Genomic DNA, 18,619 nt, shown 5'->3' with positions numbered 1-18,619 from the left:
TAGTTCAGTCCTTTATCTACAAATACATTTAAGCAACATTTAGGCAGTGTACATAGGTGTTTTTATGTAATGGCATAAATAAAAGTTTATTGCATCCCACATTGTTGTGTTCTTTCTTCCCGCTTGGTCACTCTGAGTCACTCCGAGGACCCGCCTCTTCTTGCTGAATGATTGGCAGCTGATCTCCCCAATCACTGCTCCGGGCACAGCGGTACACATCGCTGACAAATTAAGCACAAAACAAGTGTATTTTGTGTGACGAAAAGTTAGTTATGACACGAAATATTGCTCTATACTAGAAATAGATCATTTATCTTTAACCTATTGACAATCATCGTTATTGGTTCTGTTGTCACTTCAAGTGGTTTAATTTCCCACTTGCAAAACTAAACCCATCAACTTGCAGGGTAAGTGGGAATCTGAGACCCCGACTCTAAACATGAGTTCTGAATGGAGAATGCACCTGGTTGGTTCCAAGCTGCAGCACAGGCAGATCAGACACAGACACACATGCCCTGAAACCCCCCAGCTGTAAACATGTATTTTTTTTATAAGTCACATAATACTTAAACTGAAACAAACCAATATAGCAAATAATGCAGATAATGATATAATATTCCATGTTCCCACAACCGCAGTGTGGCTCAAAGTAGCCTTAATTACTCTGGTTCATCTTCGAGTAGTCATTTCATATCCTGGCTTTTGTGAAATATAGGTAGGCGGATATAGACCAGGCTGCTAAATAAAATGGTTCAGCCTACTATAACATAGCTGATAGCATGAATTAAAATACTAAATACATAAGCTTCTGAAGTAGGTTCAGTCATATGTACCTCCGAATGGTTGGGCTGTAGCCCGCCCACCAAGTTGTAGTGTTTTGTTTGCATTTGAGTCGTTTTACCGGCCGTGTTTCCTTCGCGTCACCACCGTGTGGTGGAGCTGTCCGTCCGGGCTGCACGTGTGGCAGTGCACGTGTCTGGGCCGTCGCAACACCGGCGCCACTAACCGGGCCCAGTGCAGCCCGGTCGCAGCCTCTTCCTGACCCGACCGGGACAGAATCACGTAGCTGAAGGTCTCCGTCTGACGCACGGGACTCTGGGGGTGGACAAGAAAAAACACATTCACACAAGTATGAGCATATCTCGAAGCCTGTGATTTAGTGGGATTACAGCCGTGTGGTGGTTTAGAGGGCGTGACTCACCCCTGGGAGTGGGAGAGGGTGGTAGTGTTGGTGGAAGTTGCAGGGCACAGCGGGAAAGCGGGTCAGCTTGGGACACGTCATTTCATGGGGACACTGTTTGGGGAAATTAGGTCACACGCATCACACACATATCTGCTCATATCAATGTGTCTTAAGAGTAGTTTGGGAATTTTTCAACAGAACTGCTGACATATCCCCCCCCCCCCCCATTTTCAAACAATAAATCATTTTAAAGATAAACTTTACTCTTATGTCACAAACGAACTGAACGTTTACACAAGGCACAAAACTGTATGTACAGTAGAATGAGAATAAATCACATACCGGAGCAAACACAGATGCTGTTCTGGAGTCCAAGGACGTCTGTTCCCGTGTCTGTGTCCAGCAGTGCAAAGGCCACAATCAGTCTTACTGCAATGTATACACACAGGGTCGCAGCTTGGCAAATGGTAGAAATACCTTTAGCAAGGTGTCCCTGGCTTCCATGAGGATCTGATGGCCCTCTTTGGTCCCATTTTCAACCAGCACCTTTTAACATGGACATGTTCATTAGCAACAAGTCATCTTCTACAAGCAAAGTACTTCTATTTCCGGGTTGTTAAAGTGAAAGGACCCTCAAGCAGAAGCACAGAGTGACCTGCATTCAAACTGAACCTTTTGACAGTTGGCAATCAGGGTATATTTTTGGTTTTACTTACGTCAATTAATGGATGCATTGTTTGAAAACTAAATTCTGAATTGATATACCTGCCAGTGTCATAACAATATTTATATAGGGACCACTGTCTGACACACACACACACACACACACACACACACACACACACACACACACACACACACACACACACACACACACTTACAAGATAGGAGCTGGTCTTCCTCCACAGAGTCAACAGAGTCTCTGCTCGCTCCTTCTGACTGGCTAATTCGGACAGTGAGAAGGCCCCAACCACCAGGTCAAACTGCACCTAGTAGCAGAAATGACACCTCCGTATACAGAATACATTGTGGCAAATATTGTTACTCAACTGAATGCTCAATTGAAGTGGGCAAATCTCGCTCAGCTACCTTCTATATTCAAGACCTAATTGCTTCAAAGGTTTGATTTAGAAACAATTGGCATTGGTGTGTGTAATTAACTCTAAATTTCTTCAGTCCCTCCACCACTACGTTAAAAGACTATTCAAAGATTTTCAAGGTAACTGCTTCATACACCAAAACACGCGTATGAAGCATTTTACCTTAAAAAGATAACAGTTCCACTTTAACCGTTCAAAACAATTCCTAGCAGCTGGACTTAAAACATTAACTCATGCTGGTTTTAACGAGTGATATTAAGTGCTTACCTTCGGCGACACGGGGAGAAACTGTCTGAAATACACCTGCTTGATGTGAGGCGCAGCTTTTTCGTCGTCATCTGTCGAACGACAAACAAAAACACAGTCAATAGAAAGGCAGGAAGTGACCAAAACGCCTGCGAGGGAAAGTGGATTGGGTTAGGAGCTGTACCTTTGAGAAGTCGCTCTGCCAGAACGTTCATTGGCCCAGAGCTTTCCACACACACCATCTCCTTCAAAGTGTCACCCCAACATGAGTGTGATGCCCTGGGACAGAGACAGAATGTAAAACAACACAAATCCCTTCTCCATGGCGAATACCAACTGGTAAAATTCACTGGATAGTATATTTTCTAGTATCTATCATTCTTTGCAATTATTCAGAATACTGCTGGCCTCGTGAAACCACCCAGAAATTCCTGTTTACGTCTTATATTTAATCATTTGGGCCTTGGCTAGGCCGCAACGGATTTCCACATATTATGAGCCCTTACATTTTTCATAATGCTAAACTCAAACAGCCAGTCAGATTAAATAACTAACCGACGCTCTAGCCAAATCCAGTTCGGGGGTCAAGCATAAACAATATCTTTTATATTTTCTGTTATCATTATTCAGTTGATTTCGGATAGACAGTTCTGATTGCTTCGGAGGTAGTTACTCTCTCCTAGATTGGTCCAATCATTTTAGCATATTTGGGAGAGGCTTTCAACATTTTGGAGGCGAGACTGATATTTAAGATAAAAATAATGTGAACTTGCAAGATCAGGGGGGTTTCACATGGCTAACATGTAAAATAAAAGATTATAATTATGCAAAAGATTATATAGATTAAACCAAACCGAGCATTATAATTCCAACTCACCAGACCGCTGTCCCCAACCCCGAGCCAAAATCCAAGAGAGAATGAGGGGCGAAGGAAGGGTCCCTGATCACTATCTTAAAGCAGAAGAAACAAAGATTCTGGCATCAGAAAAGGTTTTGGAGTGAGATTTTGTCCAATCACTGATCAGAGGTGATCGTCGTCACCTCGTTGAGGGCTCTTCTCACTGCGGTGTAGCCACCTGCCAGCCGGGCGGCCATGTACACCACGCCCAGCTCTTCATCAAACCTAGAGAGAGAGTGTGAGAGACAGCCAGAGAGGCAGAGCAGGAGGCAGAGGTGTTTCACTGTAGTCCCAATGGATTACATTACATTTAGCCGACACTTTCATCCAAAGCAACTTACAATAAGTACGTTTGTCATAAGAAGTATAACAATATATTGCTGTCAGTACAGTAAAGATGTTCATAGAACCAAGTGAAACTACTAACAAATGCTAGGCTAACCCATTCCCCGTATACAGCAGTGATAGCAGCTACTGCAGATGCTACACAATTAAGTACTATGAATAACAACAACATACAATAAGTGCGTACATTAAGTGCGTACATTAAGTGCCAGGACGTACAAAATACTATGGAGGGCGGGGGGGACTGGATGGCTATTCAGAGCCTAGGTGAACTCTGAACAGGTGAGTTTTGAGTTTTGTATGGTCTTTTAAAAAATGTCGGAATACTTTACCATAGACAAGTTATAACAAAATGAAGGACTCAGCCTGACACATTCAGCATGACAAAGTATGTGAAAATCCCCCCCCCCCACCCAACAACACAATAGAGGTGGATAGACACACAGACATTGATGGTTACCTCACAGGGGTCCAGTTGTATGTTGTCCTTTTGAGTTCAGACAGCACTTTCATCTTAACGTAATCATCGTCGATGGCTAAAATGTTAAGCACATGTATTTCAGATAGGACTATAAGGGAAATATACACAAATAAGCTCTCATCCACTGGAGAGATTACACTTTTCCTTTTCGTCACCTTCTCTCCTCTCCTTTGCGTTCTCCAAGACAAGCTTCTCCAGGCTTTTGGCTCTCTTCCTCAGATTCAAGTCCTCCACAGGCCTTTTCCTGCTCCACAGATACTGTGTGAGACTCTGAGCTCGATCAGACAGCCCTTTGATCTGAGCACCTGGAGTTGAGTAGAACTAGTGAAAAACTAAACTTTCAAGGCAATAGGTATGTTATATTTGAACTGTCGTGGACATTTAGGAGAGGATAATCGTTACAATAAATCAATAACAAACAGATGAGTGTACAATAGTAATATGTTGCCATTTATCACATGGTATACTATCAAAATATACATATTTTGGAAATGTACTATTTACTATTAAAATATTTCTATTTTTAATGCAGACATATTGAAAGTAATATTAACATTATAAATTATATCATACACAGTGTAACTGTGTGATAGATAATGTATAGTCAGAGACAGTCAGAGCATATATAGTATAGTGTGACGAAAGCAAATCTAAGTTAATAAAAATAAAAATAAACACCACCTACCAAGAACAATTGATTGTGCGGCCCTCTGCAGCTGCTCGGGTAAGCGTAGTGTTTTCAAGTTGGTCACACCTGGGTGATTCCTGTGTGGCGCTCCATTCAGAAAGTCTACTTGCGATTGAGGATGTACTGCTGAAGACATTCTCTGGAAAGGATACATAATAAATAAGCCACTGGTACCTAATTAATTTCACCACCACCGTTGATTAAACGTATACATAGGTGGCTAACCTCTTTAACTAATTGTTCAATGACACAGACGAATAGACTCACCCGGCATATGATCCTCAAGGCTGATGTCTTTTGACACATGACGATGGCCACATGAGTGGTAGACGCCATATTTCAAACTGTTATTATATAAATTGGCCTGCTCTTCGACACTTAACTATGGCATAAATAAAAATTGCACTTCATAATCCATCCATGTCCACCTCCATGTGCACCATTGGGTCATATACGGTACGACTCCAAAATAAATCCGACTACCACGCGAGGCGGAACGTTTGGCGAGGGCGATGCTGACGGCCACCTAGACATGGAAAACAAACGGAGGGCTTTCGTGATTTTTGGCTACTTATTTCAAATAAACATTAAGCTAAATGTATTATTTAAAATTGTTCAGTTGTTCAGGAAACTTTTGGTGTGTACTCCTCTTTACTGAAAAAAACATCTCTTCTTCGTGTACTTCAAATTAGAACAAGCTACAGCAGCGACCTCCCACGGTGGATTCAACCCAGTACACAACCATCTTGTGACGCATGTATTCAACGCTGCCACCGCTCCTCCAACTAGGAAAACGAGGATGAAAGTATGAGGAGGATGTAGACGAAAATATACACCAAAAAGTAATAGGCTTATTTGAACAAAAAACGTTATACATATAAGGCAGATGAGTGTGCTTTTATCTCAGTACAGGTGGTCCTCCTATCCACATAGCGTATGGGGCCATCATTCACAACCACTGTAGACGTTTTGCACACAGCTAGACGATGACTATCGGTCATCCTCATATGCAAAGAGTGAGCAACCATAACCCCATTTAAAGACAGAGATGGATGCTCCTTTGAAGTCATATGTACATGAGAACACATTTATATAAGGACCTCATATGTCCGAAATAAATGGTCGAACTATTGACACATTTAGCGCCTTCCATATAGAGAGAAGGTCTAGTTGTAAAATGATTCTTCTAAAACGATCAATCCCACCTGGTAAAATAAAGGCCGGCGAATTTAGTTATTTCTTCAGTTTCATACTTTTCCGATAAAGTAACATAAGGATTTATTTTCAGAAAAGCAACATTTTGAACATCACTTTCGGTTTTTCCCTGGAAACACTACACCAAAAGTATCCTCATCTGCAGAACATGACGAGGCCAATGAGGACAACGAGATGTCGACCAATGAGAAGCACGGGTTCACAACCCGGTACCCAGACGTTTCCGTCCCGTCGCGGAGACTGTTTACGTCGTGCGTTCAGTTTCCCGCGCCCACCTTTCAGCAGCCGCGGCATTGTGTCGTTTTTATAAACCATGAGGCACACACGAGCGTCTAGGAGCAAAACTGTAAATGATCAGATAAACGGAGATGTTCTGGGCACAAAAGGTGAGTGTTTATTCGCGGTGGATCCACCGCCAGGAAGCTAGTTGAAAAGTATAACAAGGGAATGTCCTGGGCGTCCTGCCACACATATTTGTTGGTAACATTGTGTAGGGCTAATAATGACATTCGACGACATGGCGTCGATCACATGTTTACAGTTGTTATATTGTAGTTTGTATGTTGTGTGTTTGTGTCAACGATATGTGCCCCTTCGCTTGGTGTCAATGTACATGACTACCGAAGTCGAATTGGATATAAAAATGTACCTGTATAGTATTTGTGTGTCCTTATGAAAACGCAACCAATTCTTTGAAGAAACGTTTCGAAATAAACGAATTGTTTTGGTTATAACGCAGCACTCTGAACATGTCCGGACTCTTGGTCCGGCCATGCTTGTAGTTCTTCGTTCAAACCACATCCATGGACCACGGATGGACGAAGCGAGACAAGAAACAACTTTTAAAATATGGATTTGTGTATTTAAGATATGATACGACTCTGGAAAGTAGTTTAAAAATAGCAACGGGAAAAATATATCAGGTTGCTGCCTCAGCCCCAACCCTGAAATATGCCGCTAGTCTTCTAAATAAAGATTTCTAACATGACCTGAAAAATCAACATTGTTTCTCCCACCACCATGTCAGTGTGGCAGTGGCAAGGGGACCAGGGCCAATGGGAACTGTACCCTCCTTCGACATCTGCCATACTGGACTCCGCAGTGACCGCCGGCGACGCCACCGTCACCATTACATTGGGCGCGGGGACAGCCTATGACGTTGACCTGAAGAAGATGGTTCAAATTAACCCTGCCACCAAGTACAAAAGGAAGATACGCTCTCAGATTGTGAAATCAGGTGTGTGTCTGAGCACGGCCGCACCATCCTGTACATATGCAGATTTTTTTCCGCCAACATTCAGCGTTTGTCGTTAGCTTTAATATATATCCTTGGTTGTTTATCTTTAACCACCCAGAGCCCGCGAGTGGAGATGGCGACCCGGTTGGGCAGGCTGAAGGAGCGGAACAAGTTAAAGTGGAACCAAAGGTGGAACCAAAGGTGGAACCAAAGGAGGAACTAGAGGCGGAGCCAGCTCCTAAGAAGAGGAGGGGCCAGGCCAAGAGCGAGGCAAAAGTCCAAAAGCGCAAAGAGGAACCGACGAGTACTGGTAAATTAACATCTAAAAACAAGCGATAACTCTCCGGAGGATTTTTCCATTGCTTATTCACAATGGTCAATATGCTGTTTCAAATTTGAGCCGTTGAGAATCAGAAAAAAGGGTGAGGGAAGTGTCCGTCAATGGAGACATGGATTGGCCATTGCTTTAGCCGTCCATCAGAGTCCAAGTTAACTTGCAATATAAGGTGTGCGTGTGCGTGTGTCTGTGTGTTTGTGTTAAACATGCAGGGAAGAGGAAGTATTTGTGGCAGTTCCATGTGCTGTGATGTGCATCCTTTTGTAGGCCCAACCCGACAGGTTTCAGTGTAGCTGAAATTATCTCTAAACACCAAACTCTGACACCACTTCCTCATATACGGCCATATACCTTCCATCGCAACGCTGAAAAGTACCTTTGATTAGATTTGGTATGGGGCGGCCTGGTTTCCACCAGAGCAGCCTGGAGGAACCCTGCAGTATCCCAAAGGACCACTTGGCTGTGTTGCTTTAGTCCCTCTTCCTGTGGGAGGACGAGGATATTGTGCATCAAGGAAGGTCAGCAATCAGGCAGTGTTATAGGGACATTTCCCCCCCTGCTGGCTGTCCCTTGTCAGGTTGAACCAAGCCTCATCAAAAACTTGAAACAACTTGAAACAATAAATATGTATTCCTTTTGAGCAGCACCGTTATCAAGTTCAAACACTCGCTTTGTTTGAACTTTTGCTAGTTCAAAAAGACTAGCGAAGCATGTGCCACACGCCACCAAGGTGGCTGCCACACGCCACCTAAGTTACTTTCACTGGGCTCCTCCGAACAAAGGAGTCGGGGTGGGGATGGAGAAAGACCGGTTGGGTGATAATGATGCTTGGCCTGGAGTTCCATGTTGACATCTAGGAGAACTCTTCCTGAGGGTGTGTGGAGACGGCTGGTTTAAACTGCGCTCACGCGCGACTAGGGCTGGGCGAGTAATCGAATTTGGATCGCGATTTCGATTTTAGCGTCAAACGATCACAAAATTAACATAATCTAGTTTTTCGTTGTTATTTGTGGTTTTTTTTAATGCTTTTTTATGTTTTATAGAAAGGTCAGAACAGCTGGATACATATCTGTATATTATTTTAGATTGGAACATTTTCTTTTTTTTGTGTATTTTTTTAAGGCGAAATTTCAAAGTTCTTAGTTACTAAGTGTTTTTGGGAGAGAAATGCTATTAACCCTGTAATGCAACTCTGTTCCCAGAGGTGCTGAAGACCGTGATCATGAAGGGAAAGGCCCCGGTGGACTCTGAATGTAAGGCCAAGCTGGGCAAGGTACTGTAACGTGTTCACGGTCGACACATCATCACAAAGTGACCGTAATGTAACCCTATGGTTTACATTTAGGGCATTTAGCTATGGTCTATTTTATCCAAAGTCTTTTAGACTCTTTTATCCAGGGCGACTTACAATAAGACCATTTGTCAGAAGAGAAACAATTTATTGCTGTCGGTACAGGAAGGAGTGGTTGCATTGGTTTATCTTACATTAGGGATGTGATCTCTTTTGTACTAGCCTTGCTGCGCCGGTACATTTGCCAAAATTAGATTCATGTATGTGTGTGGCACAGGGTCACCCAATTTATAACATGCCAATAAGTGCATCTGTTTTTTTGTGCATCTATTTATTTTTACAGATATTACTTTACATGCAGCCAAAAAGCACAATAGTACTGTTCTGTTTGAAGTAAGCAATGACTCTCATCCTCTTTCTTTCAGGCCCATGTTTACAGTGAAAGGGATGACGTTTACGACGTTATGCTAAACCAGGTAGGAGTTGAAGCTACATTGTATGGGATAAAGTCAAAACCAATAGAGATGATAGTTTGACATACTTCTCAAAATCCTTCAATCTCATCTCCCTTAATGTTGTATAAAAAAAGAATATATTTGTAACATAGTTTGGTTTAATATTGGGTATTTGGAAAGCAATAGCCATTCATTTTGTTTTGTATGGTCCTTCATGTGGCTGTTTATGTTTATGCAAGGCCGGGTTTCCTGGCAAATAAAGTAATAAAGCTCAAGATGTCCATCAATGCATGCATTATTGCACAATGTCTCCTCCATGCCAATCGCCGGCTTATGCAAGGGCTTTTTTATTTCCAGACAAACCTGCAGTTCAACAACAACAAGTACTACCTGCTCCAGCTGCTAGAAGACGACAGCTCCAAGAGCTACAGCGTGTGGCTGAGATGGGGCCGAGGTGAACCTCAAGGGCTTCAACAGCTCATGACATCAGCAGGCTGCACCATGCATGGTTCAACATTCATTCAGACATCAAGACGTTAGGTCATGCATGATTAAACATTCGTTCATAAATCAAGACGTTAGGTCATGCATGATTCAACATTCATTCAGACATCAAGACGTTAGGTCATGCATGGTTCAACATTCATTCAGACATCAAGACGTTAGGTCATGCATGGTTCAACATTCATTCAGACATCAAGACGTTAGGTCATGCATGGTTCAACATTTGTTTAGACATCAAGACGTTAGGTCATGCATGGTTCAACATTCATTCATAAATCAAGACGTTAGGTCATGCATGATTAAACATTCATTCATAAATCAAGACGTTAGGTCATGCATGATTCAACATTCATTCAGACATCAAGACGTTAGGTCATGCATGGTTCAACATTCATTCAGACATCAAGACGTTAGGTCATGCATGGTTCAACATTCATTCAGACATCAAGACGTTAGGTCATGCATGATTAAACATTCATTCATAAATCAAGACGTTAGGTTATGCATGATTAAACATTCGTTCATAAATCAAGACGTTAGGTCATGCATGATTAAACATTCATTCATAAATCAAGACGTTAGGTCATGCATGATTCAACATTCATTCATAAATCAAGATGTTAGGTCATGCATGATTCAACATTCATTCATAAATCAAGATGTTATGCCAGCTTCAAGATTCAAGAGTTGTATGCATATAAGCACATGCATATAAAAGAAATGCAGTGAAATGTCATGCATGATTCAGCACTCATTCAGATATCAAAATGTCAGGTCATGTATCAGGTCATTAAGACGAAAGGTCGTGAATGGATAAAAACGTGATTTTGCAGCATTGGTTTCCGTAGCTGGCGCTATGAATAACTATTTCTTCCCTTTTTCGTTCATTCCATTCAAATTTAAATATTCCCTAATTGTGAGGAAACCGAACGATAATTGTTTGGGAACCTAACGATTATCCAAAGCTTGAAATACCGCCTTCGGGTCAGCCGTAGCATTCAGAAATAAGGACTTCACATCAGGGACTTGGTTAGTTACTTTACCTGGTTAGTTGGTTTACCTGGTGACTGACCCCTGTTCCTCTACCTGGTTAGTTGGTAAATCGGGCCAGAGTAGCCTGACAGCCTGCGGCGGAGACCTGAACAAGGCCAAAGACTTCTTCAAGAAAAAGTGAGATTCTGCTGAATAAAATCTAATTCCTTCACGTCGCCTCTCCGCGCTTCAGTGCGCGTCTGAACCGTGTCTGTGTGCGTTGACAGATTCGAGGACAAGACAAAGAACAACTGGGAACACCGGCTTAACTTTGAGAAAGTCCCTGGAAAATACGACATGGTGTTCATGGACTACAGTACCTCTGCAAAGGTGAGGCCGGCCCACACAGACAGTGGGGACCTAACCACGGCTGGGTCGTTAAAGGGGAAAGACAGGCTTAAACACGGCTTCTCTTGAAAGTATCTCATCAGATTATGATCACTTTTTTTTTTTTTGCAATGTTACCCAAAGATGGATATTCTTTGTATTAAGTATGATATTCCTTCCTTTCTCGTTAAGTTTCCTGTTTTGTCTACCTTGCTTACATGCCTACACACACACACACACACACACACACACACACACACACACACACACACACACACACACACACACACCATCAACTCCTTCACCACACTTAGAATTACAAATTTCCTTTTGAATTTTAGTTTTTTGTTTTGTAATTTTGTAGTTTTGCCAATTTATCCTTCTCCGAAATGGTATTATTCACTGTTCAAATTTCCTTTATTTATTTTTGCCCAAGCTATTCTTCAGTAAAAGTCATCACTTTTGATCAGCATTGCCTGCAGATATGTCCAGGTCATTTTAAGTTAGGTTTCTCGTGGCCCTATGTTGCATTTGGCAAATTAAAGGGGACATAATGTACCACCAGTTGTGAGTGTGATTAGCGGTTACGAGCTGACATCACAGGTGGGCGTGTCCACCTGTGATGTATGATGGTTAGATGAGCAACGTTTGCTACGGTCCACTGGGGAGGCTTGGAGGCTGATCTATCCAGCACACGTCTAGGTGGACACGCCCACCTGTGTCAGAAGCTGCACATTTTCAAAAAAACGCTCGTAACGGCTCATCACACTCGCACCTGGTGGTACGGAACGTCCCCTTTTAAACTTCTTGGGTCTCTCGGCGTGGTGAACCAGGAGGAGCCCACGCTGGAGGTGGACGCCGCGCCCAAGAAGTGGACCTCCAAGCTGGATGAGAAGGTCCAGTCCCTGCTGGAGCTCATCTGTGACATCAAGGCCATGGAGGAGTGTGTGCTGGAGATGAAGTTTGACACCCGCAAAGCTCCTCTGGGTCAGTCCAGAGACGTGTGGCCGCCTCACTACCACTGAGTAAAGGGCTGGTTATGGTCCCACGTTCACGCAACCCGAGGGGGGGTTACGGTCCCTCCGTGCGTCCACCGCGGGGGCCTGACGTGCACCTCGCAAAAATGGTAACCTTCCGTCGAGGCGACAAGCAGCAGCAAGGGCTGTGATTGGTCCGCTCACTAAAAACCCGACGCAGAACCATAAAGGTTGACGACTGCGTCGAAGCGTCTGCGTGGTCGTTGCGTTGCGTGAGCGTGGGAACATAATCAGCCCTTTTAAGTTAAATGTTTTGTATTTGGCTGCCTCACTACCACTGATTTAAAGTTAAATGTGTTGCCTTTTTCCTTCTTACTAATACTAATCTGATTTTAAGTTGAAAGAAGTGAAACTGTTTGATCAAGATATGATCTAAACTCTGATCTATGATCAATCAGATCTTGAGTGGCTTTTATGTGGTTATCCTGTATATCTCTGTACCCGTTGCTGCGTGCGCTTGCGTGCCGTCTGCCTCCAATCGTAACCTGACCGCGTCTTTCCGCCCGCAGGCAAGCTGACGCCGGAGCAGATACGAGCGGGCTACGCCGCTCTGAAGCGGATCGAAGAGTGCCTGAAGAAGAAGGGCGGCCGCCAAGACCTGTTGGAGGCCTGCAACCAGTTCTACACACGCATCCCCCACGACTTTGGGTAGGAACCCCCGAACCTCACACCCTGCTGCTCTCTGGAACCGTGCAGTCTAGTCACCAGGCATTGTTCCATTCAAGGGATCACAGCTCTTGAGATCGCAAAATGGTGACTAGACTGAAAGGAATAGGGCGATATTATGAGTGTGTTTGTTCTCGGTCAGACCAACACTTTTCATTTCTTCAATACAACCAGGGTCGTTGTATTTGGTGCCCAAAGATTGTGTCCCACCCTGAACAGAACCCTGACGCATTTTCTGATGTGTTATGTAATTCTTGAATGCACCATTCCAGAGCTCAGCATTCTTACATTCAGATAGGATTGTGATCCCAATGAGGAAGACAATGCTAGTCTAGTTGCTTGTGTCGTTGTAAACTCAAACTGTTCCTGTGTCCTGCCATGATTCAGGCTGAAGACACCCCCCATGATCAGCTCTGAGGACGACCTGAAGGAAAAGATAGCTCTGTTGGAGGTACGGGAAGTGTCCATCATAACTGTTTATTGAATATGTATAAATAGGAAGAGTTGGGCCAGGAGGACCTCTGATACCTGAACCTTGATTATTTGGCTTACAATTCAGTCAGGAGTATGTATCTTGTATGTATCTACCAATTATTTTTAAGAAGTTTATACTTTGAATCAGTTTCTGTGGCATCGGTGCAACCCTAATGCATATTAGTCCTGAATAACGATGGGATTACATTCCACATGATAAATGGTCTCAATGTGTCTGAGCCTTTCTTCACCACACGTCCCTATGATTGGACTGTGAGTTAGAGCTGGGCGATTTATCGATTTTTAAACATTATTCTAATTAATGGTTTAGGACGATTTTTTTAAAAAGAAAATCAATTATAAAAAATGATTTATTTTTTGGGGGAAGAAAAAGGTTAAACAATCAACATGGCAGCATGCACTGAAAAAAGTGTGTAGAGTTTGCTTAAATTATTCCAACATCTTAAACTGAGTCACGCAGCAGAGTGGGAATTGTATGTTATTTATGTTGCTTTTGTTAATCTTTCTTATTCTTCAAATAAAATCCAAACTTAAAAAATAATTTTTTCACTTATAGAAAAATCTACCAGTCAATAATCGGGTTTGGTTTGAGCTTTTATTTTTAGGCCAAATGGCCCAGCCCTACTGTGCTTAAATACTGTGGTGACCCCGCTCCTCTCCCAGGCCCTCAGTGACATCCAGATCGCGGTGAAGATGGTCCAGGCCAGTGCCACCGCGGAGGAGCATCCCCTGGACCGACAGTACCGCTCCCTCCAGTGCCAGCTGCAGCCTCTGGACCCCGGCAGTGACGCATACCAGGTGCTTCTGCCGTAGCCCCCCCATCGTCCAAGAAGAGCGCCCATCCGTGCTCAAAGGGAACCCTGTGTCCTTATTCAACACCACCCGGTGTGATGGCGAGTTAGCCTGGCTATTGCCGGACTAAGCTCCGTCGTAGATTGATCTTGGTCTGGGGAAGCTGCTGTCATTTTCTTCAGCACAAGAGGCGTGATCAACGGGCCGAGTTCAAATGAGTCTGTACGCAATTAGCTGCTTGCCGTCTCTTCCCCATTGTCATGGTGTTAAACCAGCCAATAGCACGCCAGGGGGAAATGCCAGCTCGGTGATTGGCTCCCGCAAAAACGTATCGAAACTAGAAAGAAATGTATCGTTCTTCTGCAGACATTTAAAAACAACAATAGTTGACCAAAGTGCTGTACAAAAATACAATGCAAAACAACAAACAGGCCTAAGATACACAACAACAGCAAAAACAACAACAAAGCAAAACAAAAAAAAGCTTAATTTGTGTTAAAGGCCAATGCAAAAAAGCGAGTCTTTAGTAGCGTTTCAAACTGAAAGTCAGAAGACAGGGCGGTTCTCCGACTCGGGGGAAGACTGTTCCAGGGATCGGGAGCAGCCACTGCAGAGGCCGATAACACCGTGTGTGGTCGTCCCTGTGCAGACGGTATCCAGCTACCTGCAGAGCACCCACGCCCCCACCCACAGCGACTACACCATGAGCGTCCTGGACATCTTCTCCGTGGACCGCCAGGGCGAGTCGGAGAAGTTCCTCTCCGGGATGCACAACAAGTAAGACCCCCCACCCCCTTGACTACACCAATTGTTTAATTTCATCGTTTGAGCCAATCAGATCAAACGGCAATGGTTTTGACACTGCCCTTGAAGTGTGTGTGTGTGTGTGCGCGCGTGTGTGCGAGATTGGGACGTCAGTCAGACGTCCCTGAAAGCCGCTGACCGCCCCTCCGCTGTGTGTGTGTGTGTGTGTCCCGCCAGGACTCTTCTGTGGCACGGCTCCCGTCTCTCCAACTACGTGGGCATCCTGAGTCAGGGGCTCCGTGTGGCTCCCCCCGAGGCCCCTGTCACCGGATACATGGTAGGCCCCCCCCCCCGATCGCCCACGCTCCCTCGATCCCATCGTCGTCAGACGAGGTACGCTCCACACCTCCGCCTCCTCGTACTCACACCTCCGTTGTGTTTTTTCCCTGTTTCCCAGTTCGGTAAAGGGATCTACTTCGCCGACATGTCGTCGAAGAGCGCCAACTACTGCTTCACCAACCAGCGCAACAACACCGGGCTGCTGCTGCTGAGCGAGGTGGGTCGCAGGGCCGTACGCCCAGGCCAGCGGCAGGCCTGTAGAGACACAGGGCCTGTAGAGACACAGGGCCTGTAGAGACACAGGGCCTGTAGAGAGACAGGGAGGGGCGTGTAGAGAGACAGGGCCTGCGGAGAAACAGGGCCTGTAGAGAGACAGGGAGGGGCCTGTAGAGACACAGGGAGGGGCCTGTAGAGACACAGGGAGGGGTCTGTAGAGACACAGGGCCTGTAGAGACACAGGGACAGACCTGTAGAGACACAGGGCCTGTAGAGACACAGGGCCTGTAGAGATAGAGACACAGGGCCTGTAGAGATAGACACAGGGCCTGTAGAGATACATAGATCTATGTCAAGATTAAAGGATGGGGCCGATGTCTTTTCTACAGTGGACATCGTGCGCAGACCAATGTTGGTCTGCGTTAGTCTTATTGGTAATTGGACGGGGAGTAAGCGTTCAGAGTGACGTGCGGGAGTCAAGCAGAGGTTTGGACGCTTGCCGTTTTGTGCATTGGAGGAGCGACACGTTTTTTTTTCCCCAATCCGCTTTGTCTATCTCAGAACGCCAGGAGTTCTGCAGCGTAAAGAAGTCCCCTCTCCTATTCGACATAACGAATGTTTTGATGAGGAACAATGACGCCCGGAGAAATGACGTTATGAAGCGCCTATAAATCTCTGAACCTCAAGGGCTTGAAGCCGTAACCCCACTGGCCCCAGACTCACCGCAGCCCCCCAGGATCTGGCTGCCCCCACAGGGTTTAGACCCTTTAAATAAGGGATCATCTAGGGCGTACCGTATAGCCGCAGTGCTGATGGCAGCGATCAGGACTGAGGCTATACGGTCCTGATCGCCGGGTTCGATTCCTGCCCGGGTCCTTTGCTGCATGTCCTCTCCTCTCTCCCCCATACCTGCCACTCTTACCCTAAGTCTATAATGATGCTAAATAAATAATGGGCTAAAATGGATCATGGATGCGGTCTTCAATACGCTTCTTTGTGTGTGTGTGTGTGGCCGTTGTGCACCAGGTGGCGCTGGGGGACTGCAACGAGCTCCTGGACGCCGACTACGAGGCGCAGAAGCTCCCCGAGGGCAAGCACAGCACCAAGGGGATGGGCCAGACCGGACCGGACCCCCGGAACGCCATCACCCTGTGGGTGGCGCGCTCGCTTTCCTTCTTTTCATCCAGTTCTCTGTCGGAATTCGTTTTTTTAATTTTAGTTCTATTTTATTCAGTATTATTTAGCAGTAAGTTTGTATGAATGTACAATCTGGTTGATTTAAGATCAGCATTTAAGATATATCCAGTAGAATAACAATGGAACGTCAGTAAGGCACCACGCAAAAACTCATGCAATGACAGAACGATACACAATTATACTTTGTTCTTGGGCAGAAATCAGTCTGTACACTGATATGCTTCTAAATGTATCCCCTTTTTGTTGTCGCTAAAACCAAACTCTCTCTCTCTCCCCCCTCACCTCCCTCTCTCTCTCCCACCTCCCTCTCTCCCCTCACCCACCTCTCTCTCTCCCTCTCTCTGTCTCCCCTTACCCACCTCTCTCTCTCCCTCCCTCTGTCTCCCCTCACCCACCTCTCTCTCTCCCTCTCTCTCTCCCCTCACCCACCTCTCTCTCCCTCTCTCTCTCTCTGTCTCCCCTCACCCACCTCTCTCTCTCCGTCTCCCCTCACCCACCTCTCTCTCTCCCTCTCTCTCTCTCTGTCTCCCCTCACCCACCTCTCTCTCCCTCTCTCTGTCTCCCCTCACCCACCTCTCTCTCTCCCTCTCTCTGTCTCCCCTCACCCACCTCTCTCTCTCCCACCTCCCTCTCTCCCCTCACCCACCTCTCTCTCTCCCTCTCTCTCTCCCCTCACCCACCTCTCTCTCCCTCTCTCTGTCTCCCCTCACCCACCTCTCTGTCTCCCCTCACCCACCTCTCTCTCTCCCTCTCTCTCTCTCCCCTCACCCACCTCTCTCTCTCCCTCTCCCTCTCTCCCCTCACCCACCTCTCTCTCTCCCTCTCTCTCTCTCCCCTCACCCACCTCTCTCTCTCCTCTCTCCCCCCCTCCCTCTCTCCCCCCCCCCCCTCAGGGACGGCTTCTCGGTGCCCATTGGCCCGCCGGTGAAGACGGGCGTGGGCAGGGCGGGGTCCTACTCTCTCCTCTACAACGAGTTCATCGTGTACAACCCCGCCCAGGTGCGCATGCGCTACCTGCTCAGAGTCCAGTTCAACTACCCCTCCCTGTGGTGAGCCCCCATCCCCCCAAAGCAGCGCCCGGTCACTTCCCCAGGTCCCACTGTCCAGATCTTCGCTGTCGTTTTTTTAAAGGTCTAAATGGGGACAGCTTCAATTCCATTAAGGCATACTACATAAACTCACTTTTAAGGTTTTTATTCTGACCCAATGATAATATTGCTCCTACAAGTCAGGGAAACAGTGCCATTTGTTGACAGAATGTTGCACTTTTTTGTATGTTGTACATATGGGTATTCTTACGTAATAAACTGGATTGTTAATGTCATGATTTCATCAAGGAAGTATTTTTCTTTCATTTCTTAAAAGGGTCCTTAGGAAAGATTTAGATGAATGGAAAACAGTTGAAGGTAGCAAGATTCTGAAAACAAAATGCACCCTCCATCTCTCCGCCGTTGAGATGAGAATGTTATGTACACAAATGTGATCAATCGAAAAAGTAGCTTCACCAAACCAATCATGGAAGAGATGACCTGATTGGTCAGAAAGCAGCCCTAAGCAGTCTAACATCAATATTGTCTCACACAGACGGACCCAGAACAGATATGCTCACATAGCATTTCACCCACAACCGGCTCACAGATGGTATTTCTAACAGAGTACACTCAAATTGAAGATCTCAGATTTAACACACAGCTCACCAGCATCTCTACGTTACCTTAAATAGATCCCACCGGCAATTCAACCTGCAAAAATGTATTTTTATTCCATTTTCAATTCCAATAAGGCATACTACAT

General features: G+C 45.3%; 2 protein-coding genes across 2 annotated transcripts; one reads left to right on the top strand and one right to left on the bottom strand.

The window, feature by feature from the left end:
* Window positions 1–64: 64 nt before the first annotated feature.
* On the bottom strand, window positions 65–5,358 carry mettl17 (methyltransferase like 17). The gene is made up of 14 exons (XM_079751032.1): window positions 5,209–5,358; window positions 4,939–5,080; window positions 4,409–4,558; window positions 4,233–4,308; window positions 3,571–3,652; window positions 3,407–3,480; window positions 2,714–2,808; window positions 2,551–2,621; window positions 2,065–2,172; window positions 1,661–1,729; window positions 1,526–1,576; window positions 1,202–1,294; window positions 902–1,095; window positions 65–221 (listed from the first exon to the last, which is right to left on the bottom strand). Exons 1-14 carry the CDS (start codon window positions 5,275–5,277, stop codon window positions 128–130), a joined length of 1,368 nt encoding a protein of 455 aa, XP_079607158.1. The 5' UTR covers window positions 5,278–5,358; the 3' UTR covers window positions 65–127.
* A 1,028-nt stretch (window positions 5,359–6,386) lies between these two features.
* parp2 (poly (ADP-ribose) polymerase 2) lies at window positions 6,387–18,151 on the top strand. Its single transcript, XM_079751031.1, has 17 exons — window positions 6,387–6,542; window positions 7,184–7,393; window positions 7,512–7,703; window positions 8,933–9,003; window positions 9,447–9,497; window positions 9,834–9,930; window positions 11,075–11,150; window positions 11,240–11,342; window positions 12,173–12,326; window positions 12,886–13,024; window positions 13,430–13,493; window positions 14,201–14,335; window positions 14,979–15,106; window positions 15,311–15,410; window positions 15,531–15,629; window positions 16,655–16,779; window positions 17,719–18,151. The coding sequence occupies exons 1-17, from the start codon at window positions 6,470–6,472 to the stop codon at window positions 17,876–17,878; spliced, it is 1,977 nt and encodes a 658-aa protein (XP_079607157.1). The 5' UTR covers window positions 6,387–6,469; the 3' UTR covers window positions 17,879–18,151.
* The last annotated feature ends 468 nt before the right edge of the window (window positions 18,152–18,619 follow it).

This window comes from Pollachius pollachius, assembly GCF_949987615.1.
Source record: "Pollachius pollachius genome assembly, chromosome: 14".
In the NCBI taxonomy this organism is placed as follows: Eukaryota; Metazoa; Chordata; class Actinopteri; order Gadiformes; family Gadidae; genus Pollachius; species Pollachius pollachius.
This window is presented reverse-complemented; position numbering and strand designations above follow the sequence as displayed.

Bases quoted from the DNA above. Each gene is read 5' to 3' on its own strand.
- mettl17 (XM_079751032.1), bottom strand. From the start codon at position 5,277: ATGGCGTCTACCACTCATGTGGCCATCGTCATGTGTCAAAAGACATCA. The intron at 4,309-4,408 runs GTGACGAAAAGG...TTAACATTTTAG, and splicing joins CGCAAAGGAGAGGAGAGAAG to CCATCGACGATGATTACGTT. The intron at 1,577-1,660 runs GTATTTCTACCA...TGCTGGACACAG, and splicing joins CCAGGGACACCTTGCTAAAG to ACACGGGAACAGACGTCCTT.
- parp2 (XM_079751031.1), top strand. From the start codon at position 6,470: ATGAGGCACACACGAGCGTCTAGGAGCAAAACTGTAAATGATCAGATA. The intron at 14,336-14,978 runs GTGCTTCTGCCG...GTCCCTGTGCAG, and splicing joins CCGGCAGTGACGCATACCAG to ACGGTATCCAGCTACCTGCA. The intron at 15,411-15,530 runs GTAGGCCCCCCC...CCTGTTTCCCAG, and splicing joins CCCCTGTCACCGGATACATG to TTCGGTAAAGGGATCTACTT.